The sequence below is a fragment of the Dothidotthia symphoricarpi genome, assembly GCF_010015815.1.
Source record: "Dothidotthia symphoricarpi CBS 119687 unplaced genomic scaffold P153scaffold_17, whole genome shotgun sequence".
Lineage (NCBI taxonomy): Eukaryota > Fungi > Ascomycota > Dothideomycetes > Pleosporales > Dothidotthiaceae > Dothidotthia > Dothidotthia symphoricarpi.
This window is the reverse complement of record NW_022985024.1, coordinates 588,367-616,326: the sequence shown is the minus strand read 5'-3', so window position 1 is coordinate 616,326 and position 27,960 is coordinate 588,367. Positions and strand designations below refer to the sequence as shown.

The following is a 27,960-nucleotide window of genomic DNA, read 5'->3' as shown; positions in this document are numbered from 1 at the left end:
TGTTGTAAGATTGAGAGGTGTCTGGAGCTGTCGCAAAAATCATGCTTTATCGATAAGGTAGATGCGCGACGTCACGTGAGAGCATCACGTCCAAAAAGTCATATACTTCGTAATGATGTTTGGTGAGGTTGCAATGTAGGCTAATAGTAAAGGAAGGTCACTCTGCGGAACACCAAACTTGATTCACATTCAATTCCCAACTATGTAACAAGGTCGATTGCAGCTCTCCAAGCCTCACACCTCTAATGATTACAACCTCTTCGAGTAATAACGGTCAACGAAAGCGATAACAAAGGTGGTGTGCTGGTAAGTGAAAAGGACTTGCTCCGCCCATGCTCGCTAGAAATATCGCAATAACCTGTTCCTGAACGCCGTTCGCATTAGATCTGATCGGGGAGAGGATTTTAACGTAAACGCATACGTAGAGTAAAGCAACAAGATAAGTAAGAGGTGAATGATAAGCAGTCGATTAAGCTGGGTATCAAGGGCAATTCAATCGTCTACCCTTCGACAAGGGTCTTAGGGCTCTTGCCCATGAGCTCGAGGCACCGGCGGGCGAGAGTGACCACCTCGCCCTCGCCGTCCTCATTGTCTTCGTCGTCAGACTCGATGTTGCGCTCAGCGATCTCGGTGACCATGTGGACAATCTCGTTTGAGCTCGAGATGCGCTCCAACAGTTGGGCGTCTTCGGACTCGAGAAGCTGAAGAAGAGTCCATATAGCGATATGCTGGAAAGTGGGATCTCCACTGGCCAAGAAGCGGCGGAGATAGCCGTGGATGCCGCCTGCGGGCTCCGTCCAGTTCTGAAGGAATATGGTGTAGTCGCCCACTATGAATGTTAGCTGGAGCTGATGGTCAGGTCAAGGTAACTCACCCTTGGAAGACAAATTGCCCAGAGCAGCAGCACTGTTTCCTTGGACCTCAATACTGTCAGACTCGGTGAGGGGGATGAGGACATCGAAGACGCCAAGACTGAGAAGGTGGGGCTTCAGTTCCTCGCTCAGGGCAAGTACGGCAATGGCTGCGGTCATCTCAGACTGCACTGGAAGTCGTACGTTGAGGACCAGCTGCTTGCACTTCTGCACGGCACCTGCTTCCAGAACAAGTTGCTTGTTCTTGTCCGAGCTTGCCGCAAGATTACGGAGGGTCGAGATTGCATGGCACTGAATCTCGTCGTTGTCAGTCGAGCCAAGCAGGTCCACCAATGGTCGAAGGAAGCCAGCTTCGATGATGGGAGACTCGTTCGCAGGGTGGATGGAAATGTTTCGTATGCATGCGACAGCGGAGAGGATAAGTGGGAGGTAAGATGATTGTAGAAGACGAAGAAGAGACGAGAGGCCGCGGGCGCGCACAATCTCAAGCTGGTATCGCTCGTCGGATGCGAGATTTCGCAGGGCGAGGGCAGCCTGGCATTGCACCTTGGGCGACGACGACTCCATGAGGTGGACCAGCGATCCAACCAACCGGCTCTCCGTCTGAGCCAGCTTGGCGCGGTTGCTGGCATCGACAGCAATGTTGCTGAGGGCGGTTGTGCAGTAGTACTGCACGTCGACGTCTGGAGAGCTGAGCAGCTGGACGAGGACGGGGATGGCGCCAGCGTTGACGAGCTGCTGGCGGTTGTCATCTAGCGGGTGTCAGTACTGCTTTTGGCTGTGCGGCAACCTGTCGCTCCTACCTGAATGCGTCATGTTGAGCAGGGCGCCGGTCGCATTCCTCTGCACGCGCATGTCTTTGGACTTGGCCAGTCGTGTGAGGGGCTGCAGTGCTCCCGAGCGTGCTATCTTGGCCTTGTTGTCCTCGTGTGTAGCAAGGTTCGTTATGCACCCGACGGCGTTGCATTGCACCTCGACGTTGGGCGAGTTCATCTGCTTGATCAGCGGCGCAAGGCCACCCAGTGCGACAATGGCGACCTTGTTCTCGGCTGCAGGGAGTCAGCAGATGCTCGTGGTGTGCATGGTGCGGATGTGTACGTACTGTTCACGGCCAGGTTGCCGAGGGCGGCGCTGGCAGCGCGCTGCACCTCGATGTCGGGGTTCTGGAGCAGGAACAGGATGGGCTCCAGGGTGTCGCGGTCGACCTCTCGCACATCTGTGGCAGCATCGTCAGACGTCATGCGCGTGCGCGGCAGCGGACGCACGTACCTCTCTCTGTGATCTCGGCAAAGGTCAAGCTGGCCGACCTCTGCAAATCGATGTTGTCGGAATATACAAGCGTACTCAATGCGCGGAGGGGCTCGCCCGTGAAGAAGTCGGTCTCGGCTCGCTGCATGTGTTAGCGCGGGTCGTGGGTGCAGAGCAGGCACGTGAACGCACGTTCTCGAGGAAGCCCAGCAGGTCAGCAACAGCTTCCCGCTCGCTGTCAGCCAGGACGGGGTCGTAGATGCTGTCCCGGGAGCGCCCTGTGTCATTGTCCGTCAGCGGGGGGGCATTGAGCAAGCATCGCGGCCGTCACGTACCGCCGCAGCAGCAGAAAATCTTGGAGAGAAAGCCCATGGCGAACAGCGGTCAGGGCGAGGCGCGGCGTCGTCTGTCGGCGGGCAGTCTCGAGGAGCTGCGGGTGGGGAGAGTGGCAGCGGCAGACGCGAGACAGACTCGATACTGGACGCGGGGCGCGAGCTGTCGACGGCGAGGGGACGGCGGGCGGTGCTGGCGATGGCGGGAGTCGTTAGTCGACGTGTTGATGGCGCTCGTCACTCGCTTCCTGTGGGTCTCGTCCGACGAGCACAACCTGCTTGGCTGCACCGGTTGGGTTTAGCTCCGCAGAGCTGCATGGGAAGGCGCATGTTGGCAGCTCGACAGATAGATTAACGTGACATGGCGAATGTCTTCTCTGCTGCTAATCAACGGGCCCACATGCAGCGCATCATGGCTACGGTTGCGCCCTCTGCTCTGACATGTACTTGGCCTGTACTCGAAGCACTTGGCCAGCACAGCACGGCAGAGTCATGTGCCCTTTCGTCTCTCGCGGTTAAGCTGTAAACGCCGGACGCAGGCAGCGTTATTTTCAGCACATAAGCGCAGTACAGACAGACGCTGGAACAATTAATCACTGCAAAAATTGCTTGAGACGACTGCATAGGTATTACAATCGACGCGCACAAGCTTCGATCGACTCTGCATGTGGTCGTCTGGATATTGCGAGCTGCTGCCAGCTTCGACGCTTGGCCGAGAACGTACGCGCCAGTGCACAGTGGAGCAGTGGAATCTTGACCAGCCAGCCTCCCCTCCCGTATCGGCCCTGCATGAACTACACCAAGGCCGACCCCACGCTTACATACTGTGCTTTGTGTCACCCTCCGCTCCAACTGGCAGGCCGGACGGCTGCAAAGACGTCCAGTAGCCTCAGCGCGGGGAAGCACGTCGCTGACTGGCCCACAGCCGCTGTGTTTCGCTCAGCATACGTCAGAAACCCAAACCCCTTGGACGCTGCGCCTAGCCAAAGTACGTAAATCCGCCAACATGGCTTACTCTGCGTCCGCCTCCCATAGGTGCAGCGCGCTCATGTGTCGCGAAACAATGCCTTGCACCCCGCCCGGCGCTCGCCTCGACGTGGGGTGAAAGAAAACACCACACGCTGATGTCTGCTCGCCTCCCGACACACCCCTTCAAGACAACTTCATTTCGCAGCAAATACTGCCTCCGCATTACTACGCACAACCTGCACTCGTACTGTCCTCTCTCCACCCCCGCCACTTAATCAACCACGAGCAGCCGTGTCAGGCGCGACTGCCAATTTACACTCGCCGCTAGCAGAAACAAGCAATCCGCTGCCTGAACTCAATTCTATTGCCTTTGCTCTCCTGTCGCATCACCACACCCCACACTGAACTATTAATACCTGGTGCCTGGTCGTTTTCTGAGGTTTGCATCCACCGTGAATCGATTAAATGGCCTCGAATGCGCCATCCTCACACAATTTCCAGAAGCTCACGCTCGATACCTCATCCCCGTACAGGCAGATTGCCTCAACCTTTGCCGCGTTTCCGCGCCACGACTCTGCACGCAACGGCCATGACCGCTCGCACCGGCAATCCGACTTCACCAGTGCAGAGCTGTCAGACTATTCCAATGGCGCATCTCGGCCATGCGAACAGAACGGCGCAACCCCTCAATCGGGTTCGTACGTAGGCAGGCCAATCGCCCCAGGCAGGAGCGGGAGTGAAGAGCAGGGTATTGAAGCGCGCTTCAAGAAGCGCACGACGTCCATTACCTTCGACAATGAAGTTACGCTTGACACTGGCGCCCGTCACGCCCTCGAGGTTCCTGTGCCCAAGCCAATATCACGCCATTCGCAACCGCATAGTGAGCGATCCAGCTTCTCGGACCATTCCGAGTACTTGGAAATGCCCTTCAACCAGCAAAGACACATGCAGCATCGCGTTGGCCAGTCGAGATACCCGCTCCTGCAAACCACCGTCGACGACCTCGCAAACGACCAAGAGTACAATGACCAGGTTGCATCCCTGACCTCGGATGCTACTGCCTCGCCACTCGAAGAGGCACGAACGCCACTGGAGATGCCATCAGAGTACATGCTCTCTCCGCTGCCTGTCGCTACCTCACCAATCGAATTTCCTGGCTTCTCGCCGCGCATGCGTGGGCCACCGAGAACCAAGAGCTTTCGATCCGAGATAGGTGAAGACGGCAGTCTACGGAGAACCAGTCGGCGCAGCTCGGTACGCTCCGGGCGATCTCTTTCTTCCATGTCCCCTGCTGCATCCTTCCTTGCACGATACAGAACCTCCGAAGCTGCCATAAAACCGAGCGAGCCAGATGACGAAGGTCAAGGTGTAGGGTATGAGGGCGAGTACATCATCGGAAAGCAAATCGGATATGGTGGGTTCAGTATTGTCAAAGAGGTCACGAGCATAGAGCATGGGAAGCCTGTGGTCCATGCTGTCAAGATTGTGCGCAAACTTCAGCAGCATAAGTCGGAGCTGGAAAACGAAGAAATCCAGACGCAATTTGATCACGAGGTGGAGATCTGGCGGTTCCTGCGACACCCCTATATTCTACCTCTGTTGCGAGTCTACACCACCGACTTTGCGACCTTCTGCATTACCAAGCTGAACAAGGGCGGAACACTGTTCGACCTGGTGCGTGACACACGCCGAAAGAAGCACTTAGGCCTACCCCGGCACCTGGTCAAGCGCTATGCGTACCAGTTGGCCTCGGCCCTGCGCTATCTGCACAATGATGTCCAGGTCGTCCATCGCGACGTCAAGCTAGAGAACTGCCTCGTCGATATGACCATACCCAACGCCGAGCGCGATGGCGGCGATGTCCTACTCTGCGATTTTGGTATGGCCGACTACGTTGTGAGCGACCAGCGCGATGGCCCAGAGCCTCATTCAATTGGCGTAAACCAGAATATCGGTCCTGCCGATACTAGTACTTGCGTTGCCGGCAGTTTGCAATATGCTGCGCCAGAGCTGTTCGATGCGCCAGGTCCTGTCTTCTCTACGGCAGCAGATATGTGGGCATTTGGCGTGTGCATATATGCACTTCTCACCGCGACTCTACCGTTCAACGAGGGCCTTGATGTGAAGACTACAATGAAGATCATGAAGGGCGAGTGGGATGCAGAGCTTATTCGCAGCGCAGAGGCTGTCAAAGAAGGCGGTGTTGAGGATGCGCTGGCGTTGATCGCTGGCTGTCTTGAGATGGACGTCGAGAAGCGCTGGACCGTACACGACGTCTTAGAGTGTGCATGGTTGCGAGACTGCGAGCAGTGCTACGAGAACGTGGCTCGTCCCTGGCTTAACGGATCCTAGTTGGATCGTCAGTCATAATCATGGTGCGCTCAGAGTTGGTGTTTGGTTTGGGTTTGGATGGTTTTGGACTCTCACAATCACGTCTGGATACCCTGTTTCATTTTGCTTGTCGCTTTTCTTATCGTTATTCAAGTTCCGTCGTCTGGTGTTGTCTTTACACTAGGCGTTGTGCGATACCCTTTTTCTCTGCTTCCGCTCAATTGTATGGTCTTTGGCTTGGGTCGGCGGTTGGCAGGGCGTCTACACGTGGGTTTTTGGTATTCCGTGTCGGCGCAACGTTTGTCTATATAAAGAGAACCCGCTGTTTGCGCGTATACAGGGAAAAGCCTGGATATGATAGTAATTGTGATAGCAGATGATAAAATATACATTTGTTCTCATGACTTCGTCTTTCCAAGATACAATGCTACAAGCTAGGGTCCTTTCCAGTCTCATCATGAATTCGCATCCGTTCAAGTAAATATTTCCAATATCTTAAATCTTGTCCAGATCCATGCATTACACAAAACAACAAAAACGCCCATCAAAGCGCGTATCCAACAACCTCCACGTAATCGTTGCCCGCAAACCACTCCATCAAGACTCTACTAAACCTCACTCCCACACCTCCCACAAGACAAATACTTCTCCCCCGCCCCCCGAACACTGACCCTAAAATCCTCAGCACCGCACTTCCTGCACCTAACCCCCGATCTATCCTCCTCAAGCTCATCTTCATCCCCACCCGTCAACCGACTCATCAAACTCGCACTATCCATATTGGCCCCAAACAGGGGCCTGGAGAGCTCCGACGGATCGACAGAAGGATCCGTTTTCTCCGAGCTTAGCGTATCGATGGTCTGCACGGCTCCCAATTGCAGCGGGTCGGCAGAATGCAGACTTAGCCCCGCCACGGATTTCGGCCGCGACGTGCTGCGCGCGCGACTCCGGCGCACAGAGCTATTGCTCGAGTCGATGCTGCCGTGGGATATGCCCTGGCGCCAGTTCATGATGCGGTCGTTGGGCGGCTGGGTGGAAACGGACTCCCGTCTTGAGCGGCTGGTGCGCGAGAGGATGCTGCTTGGTCGTCCGACGCCGCGTTTGGAGAATAAGGAGGAGGTTTCTAGGGCGTCGATCAGGCGGAGTCGCTTGGCGTATGCGCAGTCTTGTCTGAAGACTTTGAGGGAGCCGGTGTAGTCTGCTGTGACGATGATGGTGCCGCCGGGGTGGGCGGAGCGTGCTATGTAGGCTGGGCTCACGGGGACCTTCTTGAGGGTTGTGTCTGCTGACGTGGGGCGTGCGGATTCGGCTTCCGTGGTGGGTTTGGAGGAGATGATAGATTCTGCGCGCGAGACTAGCGTGACTGGCGGGGGGTTGCATAGATCGTATATGGGATCTTCGGAAGCGCTGAGCAGTTGTCTGGTCTGAACTGGGGCGATGACGGTACACGTTGTGATGGAGTTGTGAGCTTCGAACATCTCCACCGGCCGCTGCTGTCGCTTGTCGCCTTCCGGCGTTGCTGTTGACCAAATGTATGCCTTTCGATCTTCACTTCCGCAGATGATATGGCCAGTGCTGTCGTCAAATGTAGCTCGGATTTGACTGCAGTTGTTCTCGTGGCCCCGAAACTTCATCTCCAAACTCTTGTCTTTCAAGTTGTAGACTCTGATCCTGGAGTCGTTACTCGTAATCAGCAGCTTGACCTCGCTACTCTCACTATCCGGAGGCCAATGTGTCGCTTGGATACCAGTGATCTTGCTTCCTTTCGCATTCTGTCCCCGCGTCGATTTGGCGTGGAGTTGCGCCTGCCACTTGAGCCCTTCGGTGTCGTAAAACATACAAAGACCGTTTAGCGTTCCAGCTATACAGGTTTTTCCATCGGGTGTGAAGGATACGGCCGTGATCATATCCGGTACTGTGACAGCGAACGCGACGCTCTTATCAGGTATACTCCAAAGTCGCAGCTTCGTATCCAAGGAGCCAGCAAGAAAGAATCGATCATCCGTGGGATGAAATTGGATGGATGGCACAAAATCTGAGTGTTTGAACGTGCAGAGGTTCTCATCACGACTGACATGCCATAACCGTACAGTCTTGTCCATGGACGAGGATAGCAAAAAGTTGTTCTGAATTGTCAATCACTGTCTCTCAAATGTTGAGCGCGCAGAAACGTACCTTACTCCAACTTAGATCCAGGATAGTAGATGTATGCCCATGGTATTCACGAAAAAGCTTCTGTTGGAAGACAGGCGCACTGAGGTATCCAGGTTCGTTTTCAGCCTCATGTGGATCGCTCTCGTCTTTCTCCTGTGATTTGCGTTCTTCAGGACTTGAAACAACTGCCCAGACCCTGACAACTCTGTCTTGTCCACCAGCAGCTAGATACCTCCCGTCCTTGCTAAATTCCACGGCCCAGATAGGATTATGCGCAGCCGCTGATCCAGACTGGGGCACCGAGTTTGACCCAGCAGCTGGTGGACTCTTCTTGTCCGATCCTGATCGAAGTTCTTGCGCCAAAAAGACACGGTCGAATTCCTTGTCTTTCTTGAACTTGGCCCGCACCTTAATGTATGCTGGTGGTTGCGGATATTTGGGGTGGAAACTAAGGTTGTTGACATACAATTGCGCGTCCATACCCTCATTGCGCAGGTCTTCGGCCTCGTCACCATTGTCGCTTGTAACATCGAGGACATCTTTCTTTTTGTTATTGCCGATGAAGCGACTAAGGAATGAGGCGCCCTTCCTGTGGTGGGTCAGAATTCTGCCTTGAGCATGATCCGCCTCGGAAAGTCACAGCACAAGGCTACCATAGGCTAATCGCAACAAGTAGTGTAGACGCAACAGTGTGAGGTGTGATACGCGTATTCGTATCATATGAATACGAGGATGCGCTAAACTTGTTTCCATGGGAAACCCAACCGTTCTGGATGATGCAAGGAAAAAACGACGTATAAAAGGGTGCTCACTTTTTGTCTGCTTTGGATGCTGAGCCGATGTCCCGCGACGTTTCCCCGCTGTGCTTCTTATCCATATGACTTTCATTGGGTGACGCTGGCGATTGTATCAACGGAGGTTCTACATTGTGTGACCATAGTCTCTGGGCGCCCACCGACGTGGTAGTCCTTCGAATGATTTGCTATACTCGTCAATTTCTACACCAGAGCTTCCCCGGTATACGTACTTGCGACAGAGGATCTATGGCGGCCTCCGATGATCCCATCCGATCACTGCCGTTGCCATTTTGCGTCTCGTTCGGCGGTGTAGAAGGCGTTGTCGGAGTACGAAGCTTCGCGATAAGTTTTCCGTTCGTCAACGGTCCTATGGGGTTCAGAGTGAGCATTGCATGTGTCGGCGTGCTGACAGGTGACGTACCGTCTCCTTTGGTTGTGTATTTGCCAGTATCTTGCCTTTCTATGGGGGTTGCCGCCCTGGCAAGTGGGTCTGCAACCTTAATCTTAGGCAAGACGTCTTGCATGTTGGATGTTGGGCATGAAGTGTCATGGGTGGACCCTAGTCACAACGCTGGCAGGTCTCGCGGCAGCCGTGGAGGGGCAACTGCCAGACAGATGGACTCAAAGAGAGTGAAGTTCAAGGTCGCGCTGCAGGCAGAAATGTGAACAAACGAATATTCCAGACAGGTTGTGCGGTTGTTGCTCCTATGGCGTCCAGATGCAAGTAAATAACGTTTTCCTATCCTAGATCCAGATTGATACGAGGTGTTCTTTCAATGCTACCAGCGCACGCAGCACTTCCATCTCAGCTGTAACGTATGTCTACCCATATACGAAGGACATTGAGAGCAGCCGGGCGAGAAACAATCGACACAATGACGCAATGCGACCAGAATGTGTGACCTGATGTTGACGACTCAGGGATTTTTGCACGAGCCACCGATACCGATAACGTGTTTTATCAGCCTGTGCACGCCATCAGCTTGTGCACGCAGAACACTATTTTATCTAATCTTTTTAACCCTACACAATACTACTAAAATAGGTAATATAAAAGCTATGCTTAATAATTTATAATACCTAAAGCTAAAAGAATCCTTTAATTATACTAAAGTAGCTAAGAAATATAGTATTAACTAATCTACGTTATCTTAAAGGTATTATAAGGTAACTATAATATATAATAAATATATAATTAATAGCTAATATCTAAACTTTATATAAAAGTATAAGCTTTTATAGTATATTAATAGGCTTTATAAAAAAGGTTTACTACCTATAAAATAAATAATTTAGAATTTTATATTAAAAATAGCTAGTAAACTAGTAAAAAAATACTAGGTTAATTACTATATTATATATTATAGTATTTACCTAATTTTATATTAAATAACTAAAATTAACGCTAATTACTATAAAGCTAATTCTACCTTTAAATATACTTTATATTTTAAGTAACTATATTATAAAATTAAGTAGTAAAGTATTAAGCTATATTATATATATAATATAACTATAAAAAAGGCTTTCTTATTAAAGTACTTTTAAGATTAAAGAAGATTTTTAGTAAAAAGTAATATAAATATTAAAAGATTAAGGTAGTTCTTAAAAATAATAATAAAGGGTAGATTACGTTATTAATATATATTTATACTAATAGATTAGCTCTTACTTTAGTACTTATTTATTAAGCTACCTTTAAAAATATTTAAAATACTTAGTTATAAGATTTTAATTTTTTTATCTCTTAAGCTTTCTTTACTCTATTACTTACTAGATAAATAAGTAATATTATAGGCCTAGCCTAGCTTAAATAAGTATTTAATTAGAAAACTTAAAAGAAGGCTTAATACTTATATTAACTACTTATTATTAATAGTTATAGCTTTTATATTACTATAAATTTTATTAAGTACTATAATAAAAATAAAATTTTACTTATAGTACTTTTACTTTACTTAACTTATATACTTTTACTTTTTTAATATAGTTATATTTAAGCTTTTATTAATAGCTTACTTAGCTAGGCTTTTAAACTTTATAAATAAGTACTAAAAACTTTTATTTATTATTAAGTATAACTTCTTTTAGCTTTTTTATTATACTTAAAATAGCTTATTTAAGCTTTAAACTATTTAAAAAGCCTTTAGTACTACTAGTATTTTACTTATAAATTCTAATATAATTTTTTATAAATTCTAGTTAAATAACTTTTATTTATTATTAAGTTTCTTTATAAGCTTAGTTTTAAATACCTTAAACTAAAGAAAGATTAAAAGACTTTTAAAAAAAATAGTAATTAATATAAGCCTAAATTAAACTTAGTAACTTAATTAAACTATTTATATAGTTTTAGTTAAAAAAATACTTTTAAAATATAAAAATAGTTAGCTTAAAAAAGCTTTTTTAAATAAAAAGAAGTATAGGTAGTATAGTAAAGTAATACTACTTTAGCTACTAGCTTAATATAATAAAAAAGCTATTTTTTAGTTTCTTTAAAAAGTTACTACTACTTATAATTACTAAAAGTAAAAAAACCTTAAATAAAAGTAGTTATAATATTAAAAAAGTAAAGTAATTAACCTTTAAAATAAATAAAAGTAACTTAAGGTAAATCTTTTTAAAAAGAGGTATTAAAATTAAGTAGTAATAAAAAAGGTAAAAGTTATAAAAAAAGTAAAAAAATAAGCTTAATAAAAAAAAAAAAAGCTTATATATTAGGCTAATAAATAACTTTAGAAAGATATTAAACTATTTAAAAAAAGTAAGAGGTAAAGCCTTAAGCTTATAAAAGCTTTAGCTATTAATTTAGTAGTTAAAGATAAAGTAAGTATATTAGTTAATAATAAGCTAACTCTTCTACCTTAGTTCTACTATAGCTATAAAATTAACCTTTTAAGCTAATTTAAAAAGTATAAAAGAATAATAATACTTTATTAATTACTACCTTAAAAAATCTTATAATAATTTTATTTATATATAGCGTTGCAGCTTTAAAAGTATAGCTTAAAAAATAGTATTCTGTGTGCACAAGCTGATGGCGTGCACAGGCTGATAAAACACGTTACCTGATGAGTAAGCACAATGACCAATTATCTTTCTTAATTCCACTTACATGCATAACTTCTCTGCATCAATCTATCCTTCTTTCCCAATCTGCTCACGTTCAAACTCACTTTCATATTTCGCTGGATTGAGAAAAAGGAGACAGTATATTAGAATACATTAGATGATTTCGTGCGCGTTCTTGGTGGCTCCTAGAAGCTGCGAAACCACACCAATTGAATTCACAAAAGTGCATGCTAGACGTATATGCTTGGTAATTAGGCACGAGATTCATATACTGACCTTACGTGTAGTGGTCAACCTGTTGTGAGATTTCGCTACACTCTTTATTTCTTCCCTCCCTTCCTGCCCTTCTTCGTCTCTTTGAAGGTAAACTCTTGCAACGGCTGTGAACCCCTCAGCTCGTCCTTGAGAGCTCGTAGAGTTTTCTTTCGCGCTTCAAGGAGCTTGTCCAATTCTTTACCCTTCACCTCTGCCTCCTTCGTCTTAGCCCTCAGTTCGTCGATGTAGTCGTTCTTTGCCTTACACTCTGTTTGAAAATGCTCTTCTGCCGGGTTCTGCGTCTGCATGGAGAGGTGTGTAGTCACCAGTTCTTTGTTCAAACCATCAATGTGAGTTTGGCAAGCCTGATTGTCATCTCCAGCGTCTGTTTCGTATTCGTGATTCTCTCGCTCAAATTGCTTGGTCGTGGTGCTGAAGTGGGGTTGCAAAGCCTGGGTGACACTTCCCAGCTCATTGCTGTATTTTGGTTTCTGTTTCGCTTCGGAGTCCAGGATATTGAGACGGCTTTGCAAAGTTTCGTTAACACTCTCAAGCTCTGCGAGTCGCACCCTCTGTTTTTCCATGGATTCTTTGTGAGTGGTGATGTAGTCCTGCCAGCATTGCTGTTTGGACATTGCTTTCCTTTCCTGCCTCAACTCTGCCTCCTTGCGATTGATCAGATCAGTATGGTACTGGTTGTCGTGCTCTAGGTCTTCCAATCTGCTCAGCAGACCAGTACAATAGGCCCGCCATTGCCGATCGGCATCTTCAAGGTCCCGGGCGCATCGTTCTTCCAGCTGTCGCAGTTCCACCTCCGTAGCGTTCTCGCGTTCTTTCAACGTTTGAATGACCTCATTCAGCTTCTCTGTCTCCGCCCTTATAGCGTCGATCTGGGCTTGCCAGGCCTGGTTGGCGTCCTGGAGATCGTTTTCATGTATCCTCCTCTCAAGCGCGAAAAGTCCATTTATATCGGAGCACATGTGGCAGTTGCCTTGATGGTCTTTCAAACTGTTGAGCACGCGACCTGTATTAACACAGATCCCACATGTGATCGTCGTACCGATCATAAGGCATTTCGGCTTGTCGAATGCTGCTGTATCGCGTTCTGCCAGGTTCTCACCATACATCTGAATTGGTAGAGTTCTTCCTGTGGTACTTATTAACATTTTTTACGTAAGAGCTCAAGGATCAAACATACCCGAAGTCTGGTCTTTTTGGTTGTTTACTAGCGTGTCGACGTTACTCCGGGGCTGAGCTGCAGTATGCCGTGGCGTCAACGTAGATCCATCTGAGGCTGCGTGTCTTGAGGCATCCAGTTCTTCTGCCACGGGAACCTCGGCTTCCATTCCCGTAAATGCAGCCACCGATGTACGCACATCTGCTGAAGGGCGAGTGTGAGAGTCACCACTGCTATCTCCGTTCTGTGGGTTGTGCGACATGTCTTTTGTAATATGGCGGCTGAATTTGTTCAATTTAAAGTTGAGATCATGGGTTGTGTGCGTATCATCGGCTGAAGGATTAGGTTACGTAGAAGTTGTTGGGTCCACCCAATCTTGACGTCCAGTGAAAGCGGATGTTTGTCAATATGGAAACAACACATCAGACTCATGGCTTTCACCAGCTGAGGGGATCGAAGTTTTGAGCACGCGCCAAAAGGAAAACATGTCACAGTACTCGACTGCGGCCCTTACATCGTAACTTTCCCTTTTTGTAGGCGATATCTTCACTTGAGCCGTTTAACGCTATATAACCAGTGACCTTCGTTGAATCACAATCTCTCGAATCGCTCTCGGCCTCAATCCACTCAACTGAAAAAGCTAGACAACTATCCCGTTCGGTTGCGCGCTCGGTTCTGTCCAAAGCTAAAAGCGCTTTCGAATGGGCGGAAACAAATCCAAAGTAGTCATGACTGGCACGTTTCACGATGAACGGGACGACTCCGATACGCAAGACTCGCGTCTGAGCTCGCTCGTGGCAGACCCACTGGCCTCCAATATGTTCGCGCAACAGCCGAACTCGCATACTAGTCAACAGAATGGGAGTGTAGAAGTGGCGCAGCGGGCTGTACCTATAGCGACTGTGGGACATGCTCAAAAACGGAGCGCCTCTGAATGCGTTCAAGTGGTCCAAACCTCTTCAAAGTACGTTGCAGTTCATATGTTGCGAATCTCCAGGGTTTAACAAACTCACAGGACTTCTCAAGCTTCCAAGATATCTGCGTCGCAAAACACATATACCTTCACGAAGACGTCGCAAGATGCACCAACATTGCCTAGCAAGGAGCAGAATCAGCCAACCACTTTCCAGAAGTGCATTCCAAAAGTGTCTCTTAGCGCAACGAATTCCGCTCGATTAAGAACCTTGATGGACGAGATCGATGCGAACCAATTCGCGTACTCGAGGGCCTCCATCGATGTAATCATTGAAGCGCTCGACGAGCTTCTCCTGGGTGCAGTGACCAAAGAGCTGCTCCCCGAGTACATTCCCACGATCAACGCTCTACGGTATCACTCGGACCCTACGATAAAGGAGAAAGCAACTAGCCTGATCACACAATGGCGCCTACTCATCACTGATCTACCAGGTAATACGTCTCCACATGGGAAACCCGTTTCGCAAGAGAGTACTCTCGCCTTCCACTGTCATTCGACTGAAAAAGACTCGGTACAAAAAATTGGGAATCTCGCCCCTTCAAGCGGTTTACCCCCAGGTCTGGTAGGGGAATTACCCGCTATTACGCCTAACACCTTTGTACCGAAGCTATCTTTCTCCTTTCTTGGAGGAAAACCATCGATATTTGAAGCAACTCAACACGACACACTCTCCAGCAGAACGCAACCCAACGGCATGTTTTTGAATAAAACGAGACCCAGTGATTCAACGTCTAGTGTAATGCAACCTAGCAACACACCCTTTGGAGTAGCACTGCACGAACCTGCACTCCGCAAAGCAAGACAACCCGACACTAATTTCACCGCACAACCGCTGGGCAAGCTTCCTTTTAAGTTCTCTGGTGGTACAGGCTCAAGTTCGAAAGAGTCAAAAACGATTCCACAGTCACCTGCTTCCGTTTCCGCCAACCTGCCAGATCTGGCAGGGTCGATTGTTTCGTCAATATCTGCTCATGTACCCACCGCTCGAGCTTTGGGGACATTTTCTCCAACTTTGAAACGCCCGGCTGAGCAGTCTCTCACTGCTGAAATTCCCCCTGAGGATACTCTGTCTACAAAGCGTCATACGGGCCCTTACTTGTCCACAGCCTCAAAAGAGGCTATCAGGGTCCCTTCCTTGGCCCCGCCACCAGCAAACAACAACTTACAAACAGAGTCTTCTTCTGAAGTTGAAACTACTACTCCATCGTTTGAACCCGTAGTTGCTCAACTTGGGAGCCAATCTGGCACGTCTCTTCTGGCTGATCAGCATCCCGAGTCTTCGAATCCATGTCTCCCAGCGTTTCGTCTCGGCAGCCCAGGGAAAACATCCGCGCCTATCGGCTTCGCAAAACTACAACCTCAAAACCCTACTTTGACTGTCCTTAGTCCGTCAAACGTCACTCCAATACCCACAATTTTAAGTTTTGAGTGGTACATCTCTTGGGTTGAAGAATACTTAGGATCAAGCATCACTATGTCAGATCCGTTCAAGACGAGTTTGGGGGCTTTGTACGCCTCCGTATCTTCTTTTTCTGGTCGTCTTATCCGACTCGCAAGAGATTTGTCGGACTTGAAGACTGCTATGTCGCTGCGAGAAGCTGCGATCAAGCAGTTGGAGAACGACATCTCCAAATCGGCTGGTGGTTCACGTATTCTGGTTCCAGCTTGGGACGAGAGGTTCTCAAAGCGTCAGACACTTCAGGCAAACGTGTTACAGATAGCCACTGAATTGGAATCCAAGGGGAATGCATTCAACCGCTTGACGGCCGAGCTTTTGCAGAAACTACCCATACCGCTGCAGGATTTGGTAAACAGCGAGATCGACCCCAAAGTCGGCATGGAAAAGTACACCAAAATGCAGACGAGCCTGAGACATGCTGGAACAAGTCTCAAGAACGAAAAAGAAAAGGTGGCATCGCTCGAAAAAGTGATAGAGCAGAAGGATATCGCATTCAATGCACGCAGTGATATGCTAACTATAGTAAAGGAAGAGGTGAACAAGATAAGAAACGAACAGGCGCAAGACAAATCAATCATCAATCATCTTACGACTACCTTGGAGACTGCAAATTCTGATGCTGCTACGCAAAAGAAAGATTTTGAGAACGAACTTCGAAGGATTGGAGGCAGATACTCTCACGATGTGCAAAAACGTGTTGATCAGGCAAGGCTGGAGCTTGCAGAGCAGATCAAGAAGACTGAAACCACTGAACATCAATACAAGGTTGCTATGAGTGAGCTCGAAGTATCCAGAAAGAATAGCGAACTTCTTAACAAGGAAAGGGATCATCTTGAGTCCACTGTTTCTGACTGGAAGGGTATGCATAAGGTACTCCAAAACGAGGTCAAGGTGTACAAACAGGGTTACGATCAGTTCAGGAAGAGTAACGTAGCGCTCGAAGAAGGCAAGACTCAGCTTCAAGCCGAGTTTGAAACACTGAAACAGGAATACGACGACTTATCAAAGACTGTGCATTCAGCACAGCCTATATCGAGAACAACTGCCCCCTCGGTACCAATCGCTGGACAGGTTCGATCTGTCACTTTGGTAGCCAACAACGGATATACCACCGATCTGAAGAGTCTAGACGGTCCGATCAAACACTGGGAACACAAACTCGAACTCGCACACGACCCGGTGACGAGGAAGGAAGCAGCTGTGACTGAACTCGACAAAGAAATTGCCAATATCACACACCAGCTTCAAGAACTCAAGCGCCCAAAACCTCGACAAGCCATGCTGTCAAAGTCTCCACATGCTCACACTGCTAACGATGATGAGCTTGGATCAGTTCGTACGGATGACAATGCAAAAAACGACCATAGAGACCTCAGAAATCATCTGGAGGTTTCTGACTCTCAGCAAGTTGCAGCTCAAGACCCTCCCTCATCGACGAAAGCAATCAAGGTACGAGCTGCTTCGGCAACCCCTACAAGAGTTTCTAGCCTCCGCATTGCTGCATCGAAAGTAAGCGTGGACAAGTCAAACCTCCAGAGTTCACCTTGGAAACGTAAAGATTGAGAATGTGTGGATGTATGTAGTGTTTTGGTTTGGCTTGTTGCTTATGCTCCGTTAGTCCTCTTATCTTCTTGTGTACTTGATTGTTTGCTGAAAGAAATGAAACTTGCAACAAGAGCGTTGATATGCATTGCCTGATTTTAGGTGCATGTTATTGTGTTCCAAATTCAATTTCCCTTTTGTGCAATAGCCATGTGGAAAAAACCATGATCCATTCCCAATTCATGTAGTCGTCTCGCCTGTCTATGCTACTCAAAGACTCGAAGTGTTGTATCCGGGGAGCTTCACTTTTAAACAAAATGGAATGAACAGATGAAGATATGAATCATGGCTCAGTATTGCGGTACAGACAGTCAAACGATCATTGTTTGTTGAGTCATGTTACTGTAGTTACACGGAGTGTGAACAACTCCTTCGCGACGACCATCTATGATTCCTCGATCGACCTTTTGTGTACGGACAAATGGTCCGGCTGAATCAAATTTAGTGAAAGAGTTTGAAGTTCTCCATATCTTGCAAAGTAAGTTTCTACCTGTTATCGCACCGATCATAAACCTCAATCTACATAAATGGATGTACTTAAACATGCAGGCTCGTGTGTAGATGGCACTGCCCAGGTCTTCAGTAGATCCTGAAGCCTATCGCGCTCCCTTATCGATCGCCTGACCAGTCATAACCCCACATCATCTTCAGATGCGCCAACCTGTCCGTTTATCCTCCCTCTCGAACCCTTCCCTCGCCCTCTTGAACACTTCATCATCATACACGATCTTGACCTCCCACATCGTGTCTCCACTGAACGCCAGCAGCACGCCTCCACTTTTATCCTTACTGCCCCAGTGTTCTGCGACCTCCAGCCCCTGGACCAACTCCTGCATAGCCTCTGTCGCTGCTGCCTTAGCGTCCGCGCGTTCAACAAATGAACCTACAAGCCTACTCGTGCTCGCATATCCCTTCGCCTTCACACTAGCGTTAGTCAATGGACCGTGGGCCGTGACTGTGTACACAGCCGCTGGCAGAACTTCATGCACAACCTGGTTCTTTTCGGTGAGAATACGCAGCACAGTATATATGCCGCGCTGCCCATCGACCACGAACGTTCGAAACCCCTTCTCAAACCCCACGTTTGGCTCACGCTCGCCCCAGACGTCTTCCACCCAGCGCAAGTCATCGAGCTTATCGATTGCGCTCGGCGAGTTCGACACAATTTCTTCGATCTTAGGGAGGAGATGAAGAAACGAGGTTACTGGGCCGTGAACAGTATAGTTGTCTGTGTGCGGCGCGATAATGCCGAGGTAGTAGATGGTATTGGTTGACGCAGACGGGGACCTGAAGTCATCTTTTGGTTTCTTGGTGAATGCGTCTGGAGGAGTTGCGTGGGTTTTCCCCGTGCTTGTTGTAGTTCTAGATCGGGCGGTTGACGCATACGGATCAGGTTCGAAGAAGACTTCGTCGGAGGACATGGTGAGGGCTGGAGGAATTCGGTGGCTGAAAGGGTGGTGAGTGAGATGTTGTGAGTGGTTGTGGTCTTTAGAATGGGCGGTTGAGGGTTTATATAGTGTGGCAGAATAGGTTAAGGTGTTAGCGAGGGAAAGTCCTTCTCACTCAATACAGCGTTTGCGCGCTAGTATCGGAGTGAAAGCATGGCTGTTGAGAGACACTGTTGCCTCTACCTCAAGGCCCCCATGTTCCACTATATCTTGTTGAACGACTATCGCCTATGTTCGTGAGAATACCAGACCATCACTTCGCTGGTAGTTTCGTCCTACTTGGGTTCGATGTAGTCCCCAGACTGGCTCATGACGTTGGCAAAAATGAGGATACTGGCAGACACGACAGTGATTGAAGCAGTATACATTGGTATCTTAGAACCATACGGAGCACGATCAACTCAGTACATTACACAGTTGGAACACAACCGCGCTTTTATTCTTTTCCCATAAACGCCAAAGCGCCGTGTGCATGCACCCACTGTCACCATCCTTCATCACGCAACAGGATTGTCTTAACGATTCTTCGCCCTCTTGTCCTTGCCCGGTCGCTTGCTTGAACCACCAGTCTTGCCCTTCATCTTTCTTGCTGAGAAGCCACGGCCGTCGGCGCTCGACTCAGCATCGTTGCTCTTGGCGTGTCGCTTCTTTCCGCCAAATCCGAACTTCTCGTTCTTCTTCTGGCGCTTAGCACCAGACTTGCCGTCACCCCGGCGAGATTCTGAAGGCTTAGCATCGTGGTCGAGCTCAATGTCGAAGAGGTTCTCCTCGTTCGTGGCGGTAATGTCTGCGCCTTGTCGCTCTGTATCACAGTTAGCACTCAAATCTAGCGGACAGGCATGAACGGGCACGTACTCCTCTTCATGACGTTGATCTTCTCAATCGTATCCTTCTTCTCCTTGGCACGCTCCTGAAGTTTCGCGACCTGGACTTGTTTGCCAAACTTCTTCAAGTCCCTCTGTTTGCGCGCTTCAGCAGCGGCCTTCTTGCCCGCGGCCGCGTCAATCAGCTTCTGCTTGATCTTGCCCATGTGCTCGTCGCTCTTGACCATCTCAGCGAAGTAGTCGGCCGGGCGCGAAAACGACACGCCCTCCTTCTTCAGCCTGCCGCGCGCATCCTTGACCGAGGACAGACACTGCTTGTAGAATGCGAGCTCGCGGTTGAGGTCGTCTTCGATATCGGCAATCTCAACAGGTTCAGTTGTGGTGACGGCCTGGTATTCCGAGAAGGCGAGCTTGGAGTAGGGGAGTTGTATGCGGTGCAGGGCGGCGGTGAGTGCGGCCGTGTTGTTGATGGTGAGGCGTTGGAAGGGGATGATGTCGCCCTTGTCTTCTGAAGCGACCGACTCGAGGTCAGAGAGCGGGATGTCTTCCTCGTCCTCATCCTCGTCTGCGTCCTCGTCCTCGCCAACAACATCGTCATCACCGCTGACGTCGCTCTCGCTGTCATCGAGGAGCGCCAGGTCTATGGTGCGCCCCGGCGTGTCATCGTCGTCATCGTCGTCTTCATCATCGTCGCTTCCATCCGTTTCCCATTCAGGTTCCTCAGCAGCGACAGGCTGCGCGCCGTTCTTCTTCGGCTTGCTCGCCTTGCTCGCCTTGCCGTTGGCCACCACACCAGCCTCTACTACCTCAGGCAGCTTCACACCTCCCTCCTCCTCGCCATCCGTCCCATCGGTTTGCGCCTGATTCTTCTCTTTCCGTTGCCTCGCAGCCTTTTCCTTCTTGCGCTGCTTCTCTAGCGGGAAGTTGCGTCCCTTGTGGTGGTCGAGCGCGGACTTGAGCTTACTTTTCGCCATGGCAGATGTGTTCGGGAGATATTCGTGCTGATAGGAAAAGCACGAGTTGGTTGCGCAATGTCGCGTCAAAGCTCCCAAAAATTATCGTCCAGGTCCAACGAAATCTTGGCGCAGAAACATTTAGCGTTAGCACTAGCTGCTCACCGCCCATGCTTTGGGGAAGAAGCCGCGGCGCTTTAGCATTCACTCTGCCGGGCGTGCCCCACATCTGCCCTGACCTCTCTGTTGTTGACATCAGCTGCTTTGAAGCCTCTGTTTCGGGTATTGGAACCTGGTATTTCTCATCATGGCGACGCAGCAATCCATACCAGAGCGTACGACAAGCGATCCAAACGTACGAGAGCCCTAGCATCTCTATCCAACCCTACTGACCTTGCCAGTCTTTGAACAACACCGACAGCTCGTCCGAACTTGCAGCCGTTGTCGACGATCTGCTCAACCAGCTGAGCACAAAGTTTAGCACCATCAGCGGCGAGTTGCTGTCTAAAAGTAAGCGGCCAACGAAGTGTATTACTTGCTCAGAATGGAATGAAAGCTGATTACGATAGTGGACGACATGTCTCGTCGACTTGACAACCTCGAAGCCACGATTCAAACTGGAGAGAAGGGGAATGGCTCGGGGAAGTGAGTTGAGGGGATTATTGGACTAGGCGTGAAGCACTTCCACTTGAATCAGCGGTGAGACGTTGTATGTCTTTGCTGTTCATAGAAGAAGTTGCATAGTATTGGGCGTTCAGGATATCACGACTACGAATGGGCACCCAAGCTGTCTAGAAGATAGATACGTTGTGACGGCAAACATAATGTCATTTCTAAGATCATTCCAAGTCATACAGAAGGTACCCGCGACACACTCTTCCTTCGCTTCCATCATCCTTCCTCATCAGACACCAATTGTGAACATGATCCTAAACACTAAAGCGCGACATCTCAAGTCAAGTCAGAATAGACAAGGGTCTACAACTCGTTCTTCTCCTGGTTGGTACCCAGGAACTTGGACAAGATGTTGCTCCTGCTCATCAGATCATCCAACTTCTCTGGCGCCAAGTTACCCTTTCCAATCAGGCCCTGCAGACGCTTGTACTCCTTCTCAGCGTACCCCTGGTTAGCGCCAGTCTTCTCAAAAACCTTGACGTAGTACTGCGCGTACTTGTCCTTGAGGTCTGCAGCAATCTTCTTGGCCTCCTCAGCACCATCGCCGTAAGCAGACTGGAATTTGGAGATAACGGTATCGAAGGCTGCGATGGTGCCACCGGTAGCGTCGAGACCGCCGCCAACAGCGCGGTGAGTGCCGGCATTTGTGTTGAGATAATCGACAAAGTCCTTCTCAGAGCGACCGCCCTCGTAGGGGGTGGGCGTGGTCGAGCCCTTCTTGAAGTACTTGATGGTGGGATAGGAGCTGACGCCCTGTTCTTGAGCGAGGGCCTTTGCGTTTTCGGCTTCGGCGTCGACCTTGGCGACCAAGACAGTGGGTTCGTTGACAAAGTCGGTGGCGAGGGTCTCCCAGATGGGGGCGAGGGTCTTGCAGTCTGTGGGTTTGTTAGCCATGATTGCTCGGGGTGCCATCAGTCGATGGAATAGTACGTACGTCCGCACCATGGTGCAGTAAATGCGACGAGCACATCCTGGTCCTTTCCAATCTTCTCTCCGAAGCTCTTGTTGTCGAGCATAACCACCTGGCTGGGTAGCTTGCCCTTGATCTTAGGTTTGATGCTCGTCTTCTCGGTGATGAACTTGGTCAGACTCTCCAAGTCACGGCCGCCCTTGTAGTCCTCAGGCTTGTCGCTTTTCCCATCGAACCACTTGAGGGTGGGGAAGCCCTGGACGCCGAACCTCTTGCCCAACGACTTGTGGTTGTCTGCATCGACCTTTGCGACTGTGACCTTGGAGCCGGCATGCTTGTACACTGTGGCGAGCTCTTCCCAAACAGGAGCGAGGTTCTTGCAGTGGCCGCACCAAGGGGCGAAGAACTCTACAAGGGCGGGCTTGCCGGACTTGAGGACAATGTCATCGAATGTCTGGGGCTCGAGATCGATAACGTCGGATGCGGAAACGAGGACAGGCAACAGCGCGATTGCCGCGGGTATCAGGCGACTGAACAGCATATTGTAGGATTTCCGGAGCTTCAATTAATGTTTGAAGCTTTGGGTGAGTTTGTGGAGGGAGGAGTGATATGACGGTGAACTGCAAAGGGTACTCACTGGTTGTGGCGTTGTCGTCTTGGCGACCGTGTCCTCAGCTTTACAAATCCAACATGAATTTGCATAATCATTGGATGTCTGACGAAAGAACTCTTAAGGACAAATAACTGAAGCAAGAGAATGTTCTAAACGTCTAAAAGATACATATCACAGCTGAAATAGACCCATATCCCTTGAAATCTAAAGTTCAACCTAGATCCAGCTCTCTTCCTTCCACCAGGACAACTAACACCACTACATCTTCCACCTGCAAGATGGTTACTGAAATCTCCGCCCCCCTCCATTTCCGCACTCTCCTAAACTCGCATACCTACCTAGTTGCCGACTTCTACGCAACATGGTGTCCGCCCTGCAAGACGATTGCGCCCATTTACAGTCAGCTTTCCACGACGCACTCCACGCCCGGAAAGATTGCATTCGTCAAAGTCAACGTAGATGAACAGAGAGAAATCGCTGCGCAACAAGGAGTTACTGCTATGCCGACGTTTATGGTATTCAAAAACGGGACAAAGGTGGATGAGTTGGAGATCAAAGGAGCGGATGTGAGGGGGTTGAAGGGTGTTGTCGAGAAGATTGTTGGGGAGGTGGGGAGGACAACAGCACCGACAATGCCAGCGAGTGGGGCAAAAGCACCCGAGGAAAAGAAGACGAATGGCGAAGAGAAAACGATTAGTGGGAGTTATGGGATGACGGGTGGCAATAGTTGGAAGATGTCGCTGCACTAGGAAGTGGAGTTTAAAGATTATGTGACTTGGGCGTATGCTCTTTGAGCTATTCACATGTTCACGTATTGGAGCTTTGTCTTTACTTTGTTTTGCCCTCAAAGGTTCCAAGAAATGTAGTAGACTCCTGGGCGCCTGGCTATCCATGCATGCATTTCATCGTGAAGCGTTATAACATCTGTCTTACTAGATATTATTCCATATCTTTGTCAACCACCGCCCCTACCCAATATTTCCTCCCTCTCCAGCACTTCTGGCTTGAACTTGATCAGGTATACCGTCTTCCCTGGCCACATGCCCTTCCCGTCCTTCCCCTCGTCCTGCTCACCCACACTATGCGCCGTGACACCCTCCGTCGGAAACCCTGCACCGTCGCACATGCCCTCAATGATGCCTGCCACAAAAGCCGCGCAGTTCAGACTTGACAGCTCCTTCGGTAACGATATGTACTGGTTGACCATGGGCTCGTTGTCGAAGATCATGTATTGGCCTGGGTCTGTGCCTGAGCGTTCTAACGCGTCTGCCGGCCGTCCGAAAAGATGTCTGTAGAGCGTTTGCGCGATGAATTGAAGGAGGGAGAGGATTCGAGTGGGGCGGATGCTGGCGAGTGGGTTGGAGGAGCGGGAGAGGAGGAGGTCGAGAAGACGTAGGCCAAGGGGGTAGCCTTGGGAATTCAATCTGCCTAGTATCAGCATCCAAGCCTTGCAAGCAGCGTATACACGAGGACAGGCCAGCCGTTGCCATACCTTTGCTCCAGATCCCCCACATCCTTGGCGCCCTTCTGCGCGTATGCGATCATCTCGATGAACAGATACGCAAAGGCCGCCCGGCTCAGCTCCGCATTCTTGCTCCTATTGAGATTTCTGTCGTAGATGCTCTTCTTGTTCGACGGATACCGCAGGCCCGATCCTTGACTTGGAGTCCCGCTCATGGCTATGTTCTGTTCTCGTGCACCTGGCAATTACCCTTTTTGCTGGGATTGCGCCGGCCGCCAAGGTGGATATACAGGTGCAGCTTGTTTGGAGCGTGCAGGCAGCGAGAGAGGGAGGGTCAGCGAGGCGGATTTGGGGCTCGGAGGTGTCGCGGGATGATGGTGGACATGACATCGACCTGCGGTTGCCGTTTAGTGGAGCACTGTGGATCCTGGAGCGCGTGCGTCGAACTTGCATGCTTTGAGGCTCATTGTGCCAAGGACCTTGAACGACACATCATGCTTCACCATCATAGCATGAGAGACAATCATGTTACTGCATCTTCGTATCTACGTACGAGTCCTCCGGGTACTTGGTAGCCAGTTCAGAGTCTGATTGACCGCCATCATGTCTTGTTTGAGCATGAGCAGCTCTACCAAAAGCCATCTGAACCCCTTCATGAAAGTTACAGCTCGCATTTAGGCGTTGTGACGAGCAAGGGCATGCCTACTAATAGCCTCTAGCCCACGCTTAGAGCGCCATCCATCGTGCTCGGCCCCAGTCTGCGGATGTCCTGGGCCTTCATCCATGTCCTCGAACAAGTCGACCGCTATCTTCTTCTTCTCATCTCGAACGTAGACTGCACCAACGACTTGCAATTCCTCCTCATCTCTAGACTCCTTCCACGATTCATACAACTCTCTTGTTCTGTCTGTCATGGTTTTCTGGCTAGATTCGAACGTTGTCAATAATACCCTGAACTCTTCCCGCCGAATCAAGAGTTCGATAGGGATCACAGCAGTGACTTCATCTGCAGTCGTTTCTCTAACCCGTAGGTGTGGACGGCTCGAGCACTCAATTTCCAGCTCCGCACGCAGATTGTCGTTGATCTTTTTCTGTTCTTCGCAAGCGGCCAACGCGTCGTTGCGCTCTTTCTTCATCTTTCGTTCAGACGACGCACGCTGCTGCTTGTCATGTACAGCAGTCTTCGCCTTGGCCTCTTCTTTCCCAGCAACGTCTTTCGCGTTCCTCGTTTTCTTATTGGCGCCTTTCAATCTTCTTGTTTGTCCCACATTCTCATCGCATAGATTGGTGTTCTCACACTCAGCGGCCTTGAGATTGTCTTTCAAGTGTAAAACTTCGGACTGGAGGCGGGAGTTGTCGCTTTGAAGCCGGTTCAAACGGCGTACAACGTCTAATGAGTGGCCTGTCTTAGGGGGCAACTTGTCGTAGAAACGCCGCTCGGAGTCCAGGTTGGTCTTCATCATCTCCTCTGCGCGCGCCTGCCACTGGTCCCGGTCCCGAATCAAAGAGCGGATGATTTCTTCTGTGTGTGGGTTGGGTTGGCTCACTGCCAGGGCCGCCTCGGTGATGTTCGCGACATCCAAACAAGCATCAGACAGAGCCAAGGACGTAACAGGAGGAGGAAACACCTCGAGGCGCTCCTGGAACAGGGCGTCAAGATCGAAGCTCATCTGCGCGATGTAAGTATGATAACATCCTTTGTTCATTGAAGGACATGTACCTTGTGCGGTTGCAACAGCTCAGCGCACCGGATGTTGCAACGCTACCAATATCCAGGCAAACAGCGTGTGTGGTTAGGTCGCCAACGTCGTCGCAGTAACGGCTGTAGAGACTTATAAGTAGAACGGATAGAGCGCAGAGAAGGAAACTGTAGGAGCACACAAGTTTTGAATCGTGTTGGAATGAATGGCGGTGAGGTGAAAGTGAATACCCCACGGAGATACACGCTAGCACATGAAAACACCTCCCTCCTTACCTGGTCGGCTAAGTGTATCCAAAATCGACTGTTCAGGTGGTCCCTATTCTACAGTAGTCTAGTAGGTAACCTTATGACAAAAGACTCACTCCTGAAAGAACAGTCAATGACTAAATATGGAGTAAAGCAGAACAAGACGATTTGCACGTTCTCGATTATCTGTACAATGATGACTTTCGTCGCGACTGATATTTAATATTTGCGAGCTACCTTACCTCTAAATGAACACATTAGAAGAAATTGCCACGTTTTTAGACCGGGCAAAAAGCATTTGTTTAAGGATCAAAGTCGTTTCCATGCGCCAAAGTGTAATAACTGCAAGACTCTGGAATTCTGCTCAGACGACTAGTGGAATCTACGAAATTAATTCCCTTGCAGGACCTTATTGTGATGCCAATAATCTCCAGAATTCCATGCCCGTCAGTGTCAATATTGTCGTCGTGCCAAAGAGACGCGTCTTGATTCAGATCTTCCTGCGACTAAAAGCCCAATAAGCCTTCCATGGCAACGTCCAATCCCCCGTCCTCAAACTCCCATCGAAAACATCAAAGTCTTTTTTCTCAAGTCGGTCCAGCCACGCCTGTGTCGTCACACTGGGCATGAATACGCCAAACGCTTGCTCTACCTCGGCAAGCTTTGTCTCAACACCTGCATCCATCTGCTGTGCACTATACGCATGTTCCTCCTCATTCTGATGCTCGAATTCATGCCCCAGAGTTCCTTCGGAACGCAGCTTAGCCAGCATTTCGCGCGCGGTGATAAGGTGATCGTTTGCACGTGTGGCAACTGTGAAGACGGCGTCGCGAAGACCGGAGGCAGAGGCACCTTGGCGGAAAATATCCTCCTCTTTCAGGTTGGCTTCGGCCATGACGTCCAGAGGTATGAGGACTGCACCTTGCGTAGGACCCGATTGGCCAGTAACATGACCACTTGTGCCCATGGGCTGTTGAGCGGGGAAGGCGATGAGCGGGATGCCACGGAGGACGGCGGTGATACCCATTGCTTTACCGATGTGGGAGGCGATATGGTCTGTAGTGAGTGAAGCCTGAGCCAGGGTTTGTAATGTGAGATACAGCATCGTCGAGTAGGTGTTCTCTGCGTAGCTCTCCAGTGCGCTGAGCGTGGGGTAGGGAGGGTTTCCAAGGTGTTGTTCTCGCGTGTTGATGATGCGGTGGAACCAATTCTTGCTCAATCGTGCCTTCCCTCCAGAGCGTTCAGCCAGGTCCTCGGCTGCTTTGGCCAGCAGGATAGCCACTGGTTCTTTTGGAGGCGTGCCTGCGAGTGCCTTGGTCACCGTGTCCCGCCAGAACTGCATGCGCATCATGCCAATTGTGGGTGTGCTTGTTGTGTCGGCGACGCGGGCGACATCGACGTTGAAGGCGCGGATTGCGAGGTATGCATCGCGCGAGGACTGGGGTATAAAGGTCTGAAGGATGTGTGATGGGGCGTCATACGTTCTGGGGGGCGTGTTGGTGTTGCGCATCAACTTCAATGTGAGTGTGAAGCATACCTCACGAGATTGGCGCAGTACGCTCTTGCGCGGTCAATCTCAGCCTGCGAGGGTCGCGCCGCATCTTGGAGAGATGGCGAAGCGTGGAACTGCCTCTGATGAAGTCTCGACGACAGACATGTGCGCCGGATGAGCCTTGACGGTTGCATTGAAGTCTCGGGAAAAACAGAATATTAAGACACAGAAGCTGCAGCCATGGCAAGTACTTGGTGAGTATTAGACGAACTCTCGAGTCACCCGAACAATGCTCGGGAGGCCATGTCAATCGCAAAGACGATGTTATGTCATCTCCACAAAAAATGAGTTGCGGTTGGCTGGATGACGCTATCATGCCAATCACTCGGTC

At 49.6% G+C, this 27,960-nt stretch overlaps 15 protein-coding genes across 15 annotated transcripts; 5 read left to right on the top strand and 10 right to left on the bottom strand.

Annotated features, from left to right (window-relative positions):
- Positions 1-176: 176 nt before the first annotated feature.
- On the bottom strand, positions 177-2,643 carry P153DRAFT_369216 (ARM repeat-containing protein). Its single transcript, XM_033668708.1, has 7 exons — positions 2,456-2,643; positions 2,313-2,398; positions 2,142-2,262; positions 1,975-2,088; positions 1,676-1,921; positions 875-1,624; positions 177-829 (listed from the first exon to the last, which is right to left on the bottom strand). Exons 1-7 carry the CDS (start codon positions 2,490-2,492, stop codon positions 501-503), a joined length of 1,683 nt encoding a protein of 560 aa, XP_033520908.1. The 5' UTR covers positions 2,493-2,643; the 3' UTR covers positions 177-500.
- A 221-nt stretch (positions 2,644-2,864) lies between these two features.
- Positions 2,865-3,448, top strand: P153DRAFT_388555 (uncharacterized protein; the record flags this gene model as incomplete). The annotated part of the gene is made up of 2 exons (XM_033670761.1): positions 2,865-2,974; positions 3,079-3,448. 2 exons carry the CDS (start codon positions 2,865-2,867, stop codon positions 3,446-3,448), a joined length of 480 nt encoding a protein of 159 aa, XP_033520907.1.
- A 438-nt stretch (positions 3,449-3,886) lies between these two features.
- On the top strand, positions 3,887-5,773 carry P153DRAFT_359498 (kinase-like protein; the record flags this gene model as incomplete). Its single annotated transcript, XM_033666871.1, has 1 exon — positions 3,887-5,773. One exon carries the CDS (start codon positions 3,887-3,889, stop codon positions 5,771-5,773), a length of 1,887 nt encoding a protein of 628 aa, XP_033520906.1.
- A 64-nt stretch (positions 5,774-5,837) lies between these two features.
- On the bottom strand, positions 5,838-6,252 carry P153DRAFT_79009 (uncharacterized protein). The gene has a single exon (XM_033673402.1). It carries the CDS (start codon positions 6,142-6,144, stop codon positions 5,902-5,904), a length of 243 nt encoding a protein of 80 aa, XP_033520905.1. The 5' UTR covers positions 6,145-6,252; the 3' UTR covers positions 5,838-5,901.
- A 460-nt stretch (positions 6,253-6,712) lies between these two features.
- On the bottom strand, positions 6,713-9,670 carry P153DRAFT_346336 (WD repeat-containing protein 44; the record flags this gene model as incomplete). Its single annotated transcript, XM_033666120.1, has 6 exons — positions 9,125-9,670; positions 8,934-9,070; positions 8,719-8,888; positions 7,928-8,495; positions 6,847-7,878; positions 6,713-6,802 (listed from the first exon to the last, which is right to left on the bottom strand). The coding sequence occupies exons 1-6, from the start codon at positions 9,225-9,227 to the stop codon at positions 6,713-6,715; spliced, it is 2,100 nt and encodes a 699-aa protein (XP_033520904.1). The 5' UTR covers positions 9,228-9,670.
- Positions 9,671-12,095: 2,425 nt separating this feature from the next.
- P153DRAFT_433648 (uncharacterized protein) lies at positions 12,096-13,469 on the bottom strand (the record flags this gene model as incomplete). Its single annotated transcript, XM_033673036.1, has 2 exons — positions 12,096-13,177; positions 13,229-13,469. The coding sequence occupies 2 exons, from the start codon at positions 13,467-13,469 to the stop codon at positions 12,096-12,098; spliced, it is 1,323 nt and encodes a 440-aa protein (XP_033520903.1).
- A 466-nt stretch (positions 13,470-13,935) lies between these two features.
- P153DRAFT_388551 (uncharacterized protein) lies at positions 13,936-17,205 on the top strand (the record flags this gene model as incomplete). Its single annotated transcript, XM_033670760.1, has 2 exons — positions 13,936-14,171; positions 14,223-17,205. 2 exons carry the CDS (start codon positions 13,936-13,938, stop codon positions 17,203-17,205), a joined length of 3,219 nt encoding a protein of 1,072 aa, XP_033520902.1.
- Positions 17,206-17,889: 684 nt separating this feature from the next.
- On the bottom strand, positions 17,890-18,949 carry P153DRAFT_322473 (uncharacterized protein; the record flags this gene model as incomplete). Its single annotated transcript, XM_033665177.1, has 1 exon — positions 17,890-18,949. The coding sequence occupies exon 1, from the start codon at positions 18,663-18,665 to the stop codon at positions 17,892-17,894; it is 774 nt and encodes a 257-aa protein (XP_033520901.1). The 5' UTR covers positions 18,666-18,949.
- Positions 18,950-19,042: 93 nt separating this feature from the next.
- On the bottom strand, positions 19,043-20,594 carry P153DRAFT_433646 (Ebp2-domain-containing protein). The gene is made up of 2 exons (XM_033673035.1): positions 19,548-20,594; positions 19,043-19,494 (listed from the first exon to the last, which is right to left on the bottom strand). Exons 1-2 carry the CDS (start codon positions 20,488-20,490, stop codon positions 19,208-19,210), a joined length of 1,230 nt encoding a protein of 409 aa, XP_033520900.1. The 5' UTR covers positions 20,491-20,594; the 3' UTR covers positions 19,043-19,207.
- Positions 20,595-20,876: 282 nt separating this feature from the next.
- P153DRAFT_297955 (uncharacterized protein) lies at positions 20,877-21,118 on the top strand (the record flags this gene model as incomplete). Its single annotated transcript, XM_033664194.1, has 2 exons — positions 20,877-20,979; positions 21,039-21,118. Coding segments are annotated over 2 exons (183 nt in total), but the record flags the coding sequence as incomplete, so codon positions are not given.
- On the bottom strand, positions 21,108-22,631 carry P153DRAFT_346325 (protein disulfide-isomerase A4 precursor). Its single transcript, XM_033666119.1, has 2 exons — positions 22,079-22,631; positions 21,108-22,019 (listed from the first exon to the last, which is right to left on the bottom strand). Exons 1-2 carry the CDS (start codon positions 22,593-22,595, stop codon positions 21,448-21,450), a joined length of 1,089 nt encoding a protein of 362 aa, XP_033520898.1. The 5' UTR covers positions 22,596-22,631; the 3' UTR covers positions 21,108-21,447.
- Positions 22,632-22,770: 139 nt separating this feature from the next.
- On the top strand, positions 22,771-23,590 carry P153DRAFT_369210 (thioredoxin-like protein). The gene has a single exon (XM_033668707.1). It carries the CDS (start codon positions 22,946-22,948, stop codon positions 23,414-23,416), a length of 471 nt encoding a protein of 156 aa, XP_033520897.1. The 5' UTR covers positions 22,771-22,945; the 3' UTR covers positions 23,417-23,590.
- A 32-nt stretch (positions 23,591-23,622) lies between these two features.
- Positions 23,623-24,344, bottom strand: P153DRAFT_297257 (trafficking protein-like protein particle complex subunit 5; the record flags this gene model as incomplete). Its single annotated transcript, XM_033664148.1, has 2 exons — positions 23,623-24,091; positions 24,160-24,344. 2 exons carry the CDS (start codon positions 24,342-24,344, stop codon positions 23,623-23,625), a joined length of 654 nt encoding a protein of 217 aa, XP_033520896.1.
- Positions 24,345-24,803: 459 nt separating this feature from the next.
- Positions 24,804-25,799, bottom strand: P153DRAFT_388544 (uncharacterized protein; the record flags this gene model as incomplete). The annotated part of the gene is made up of 1 exon (XM_033670759.1): positions 24,804-25,799. One exon carries the CDS (start codon positions 25,797-25,799, stop codon positions 24,804-24,806), a length of 996 nt encoding a protein of 331 aa, XP_033520895.1.
- Positions 25,800-26,346: 547 nt separating this feature from the next.
- On the bottom strand, positions 26,347-27,897 carry P153DRAFT_369208 (uncharacterized protein). The gene is made up of 2 exons (XM_033668706.1): positions 27,615-27,897; positions 26,347-27,561 (listed from the first exon to the last, which is right to left on the bottom strand). Exons 1-2 carry the CDS (start codon positions 27,761-27,763, stop codon positions 26,568-26,570), a joined length of 1,143 nt encoding a protein of 380 aa, XP_033520894.1. The 5' UTR covers positions 27,764-27,897; the 3' UTR covers positions 26,347-26,567.
- Positions 27,898-27,960: the final 63 nt, after the last annotated feature.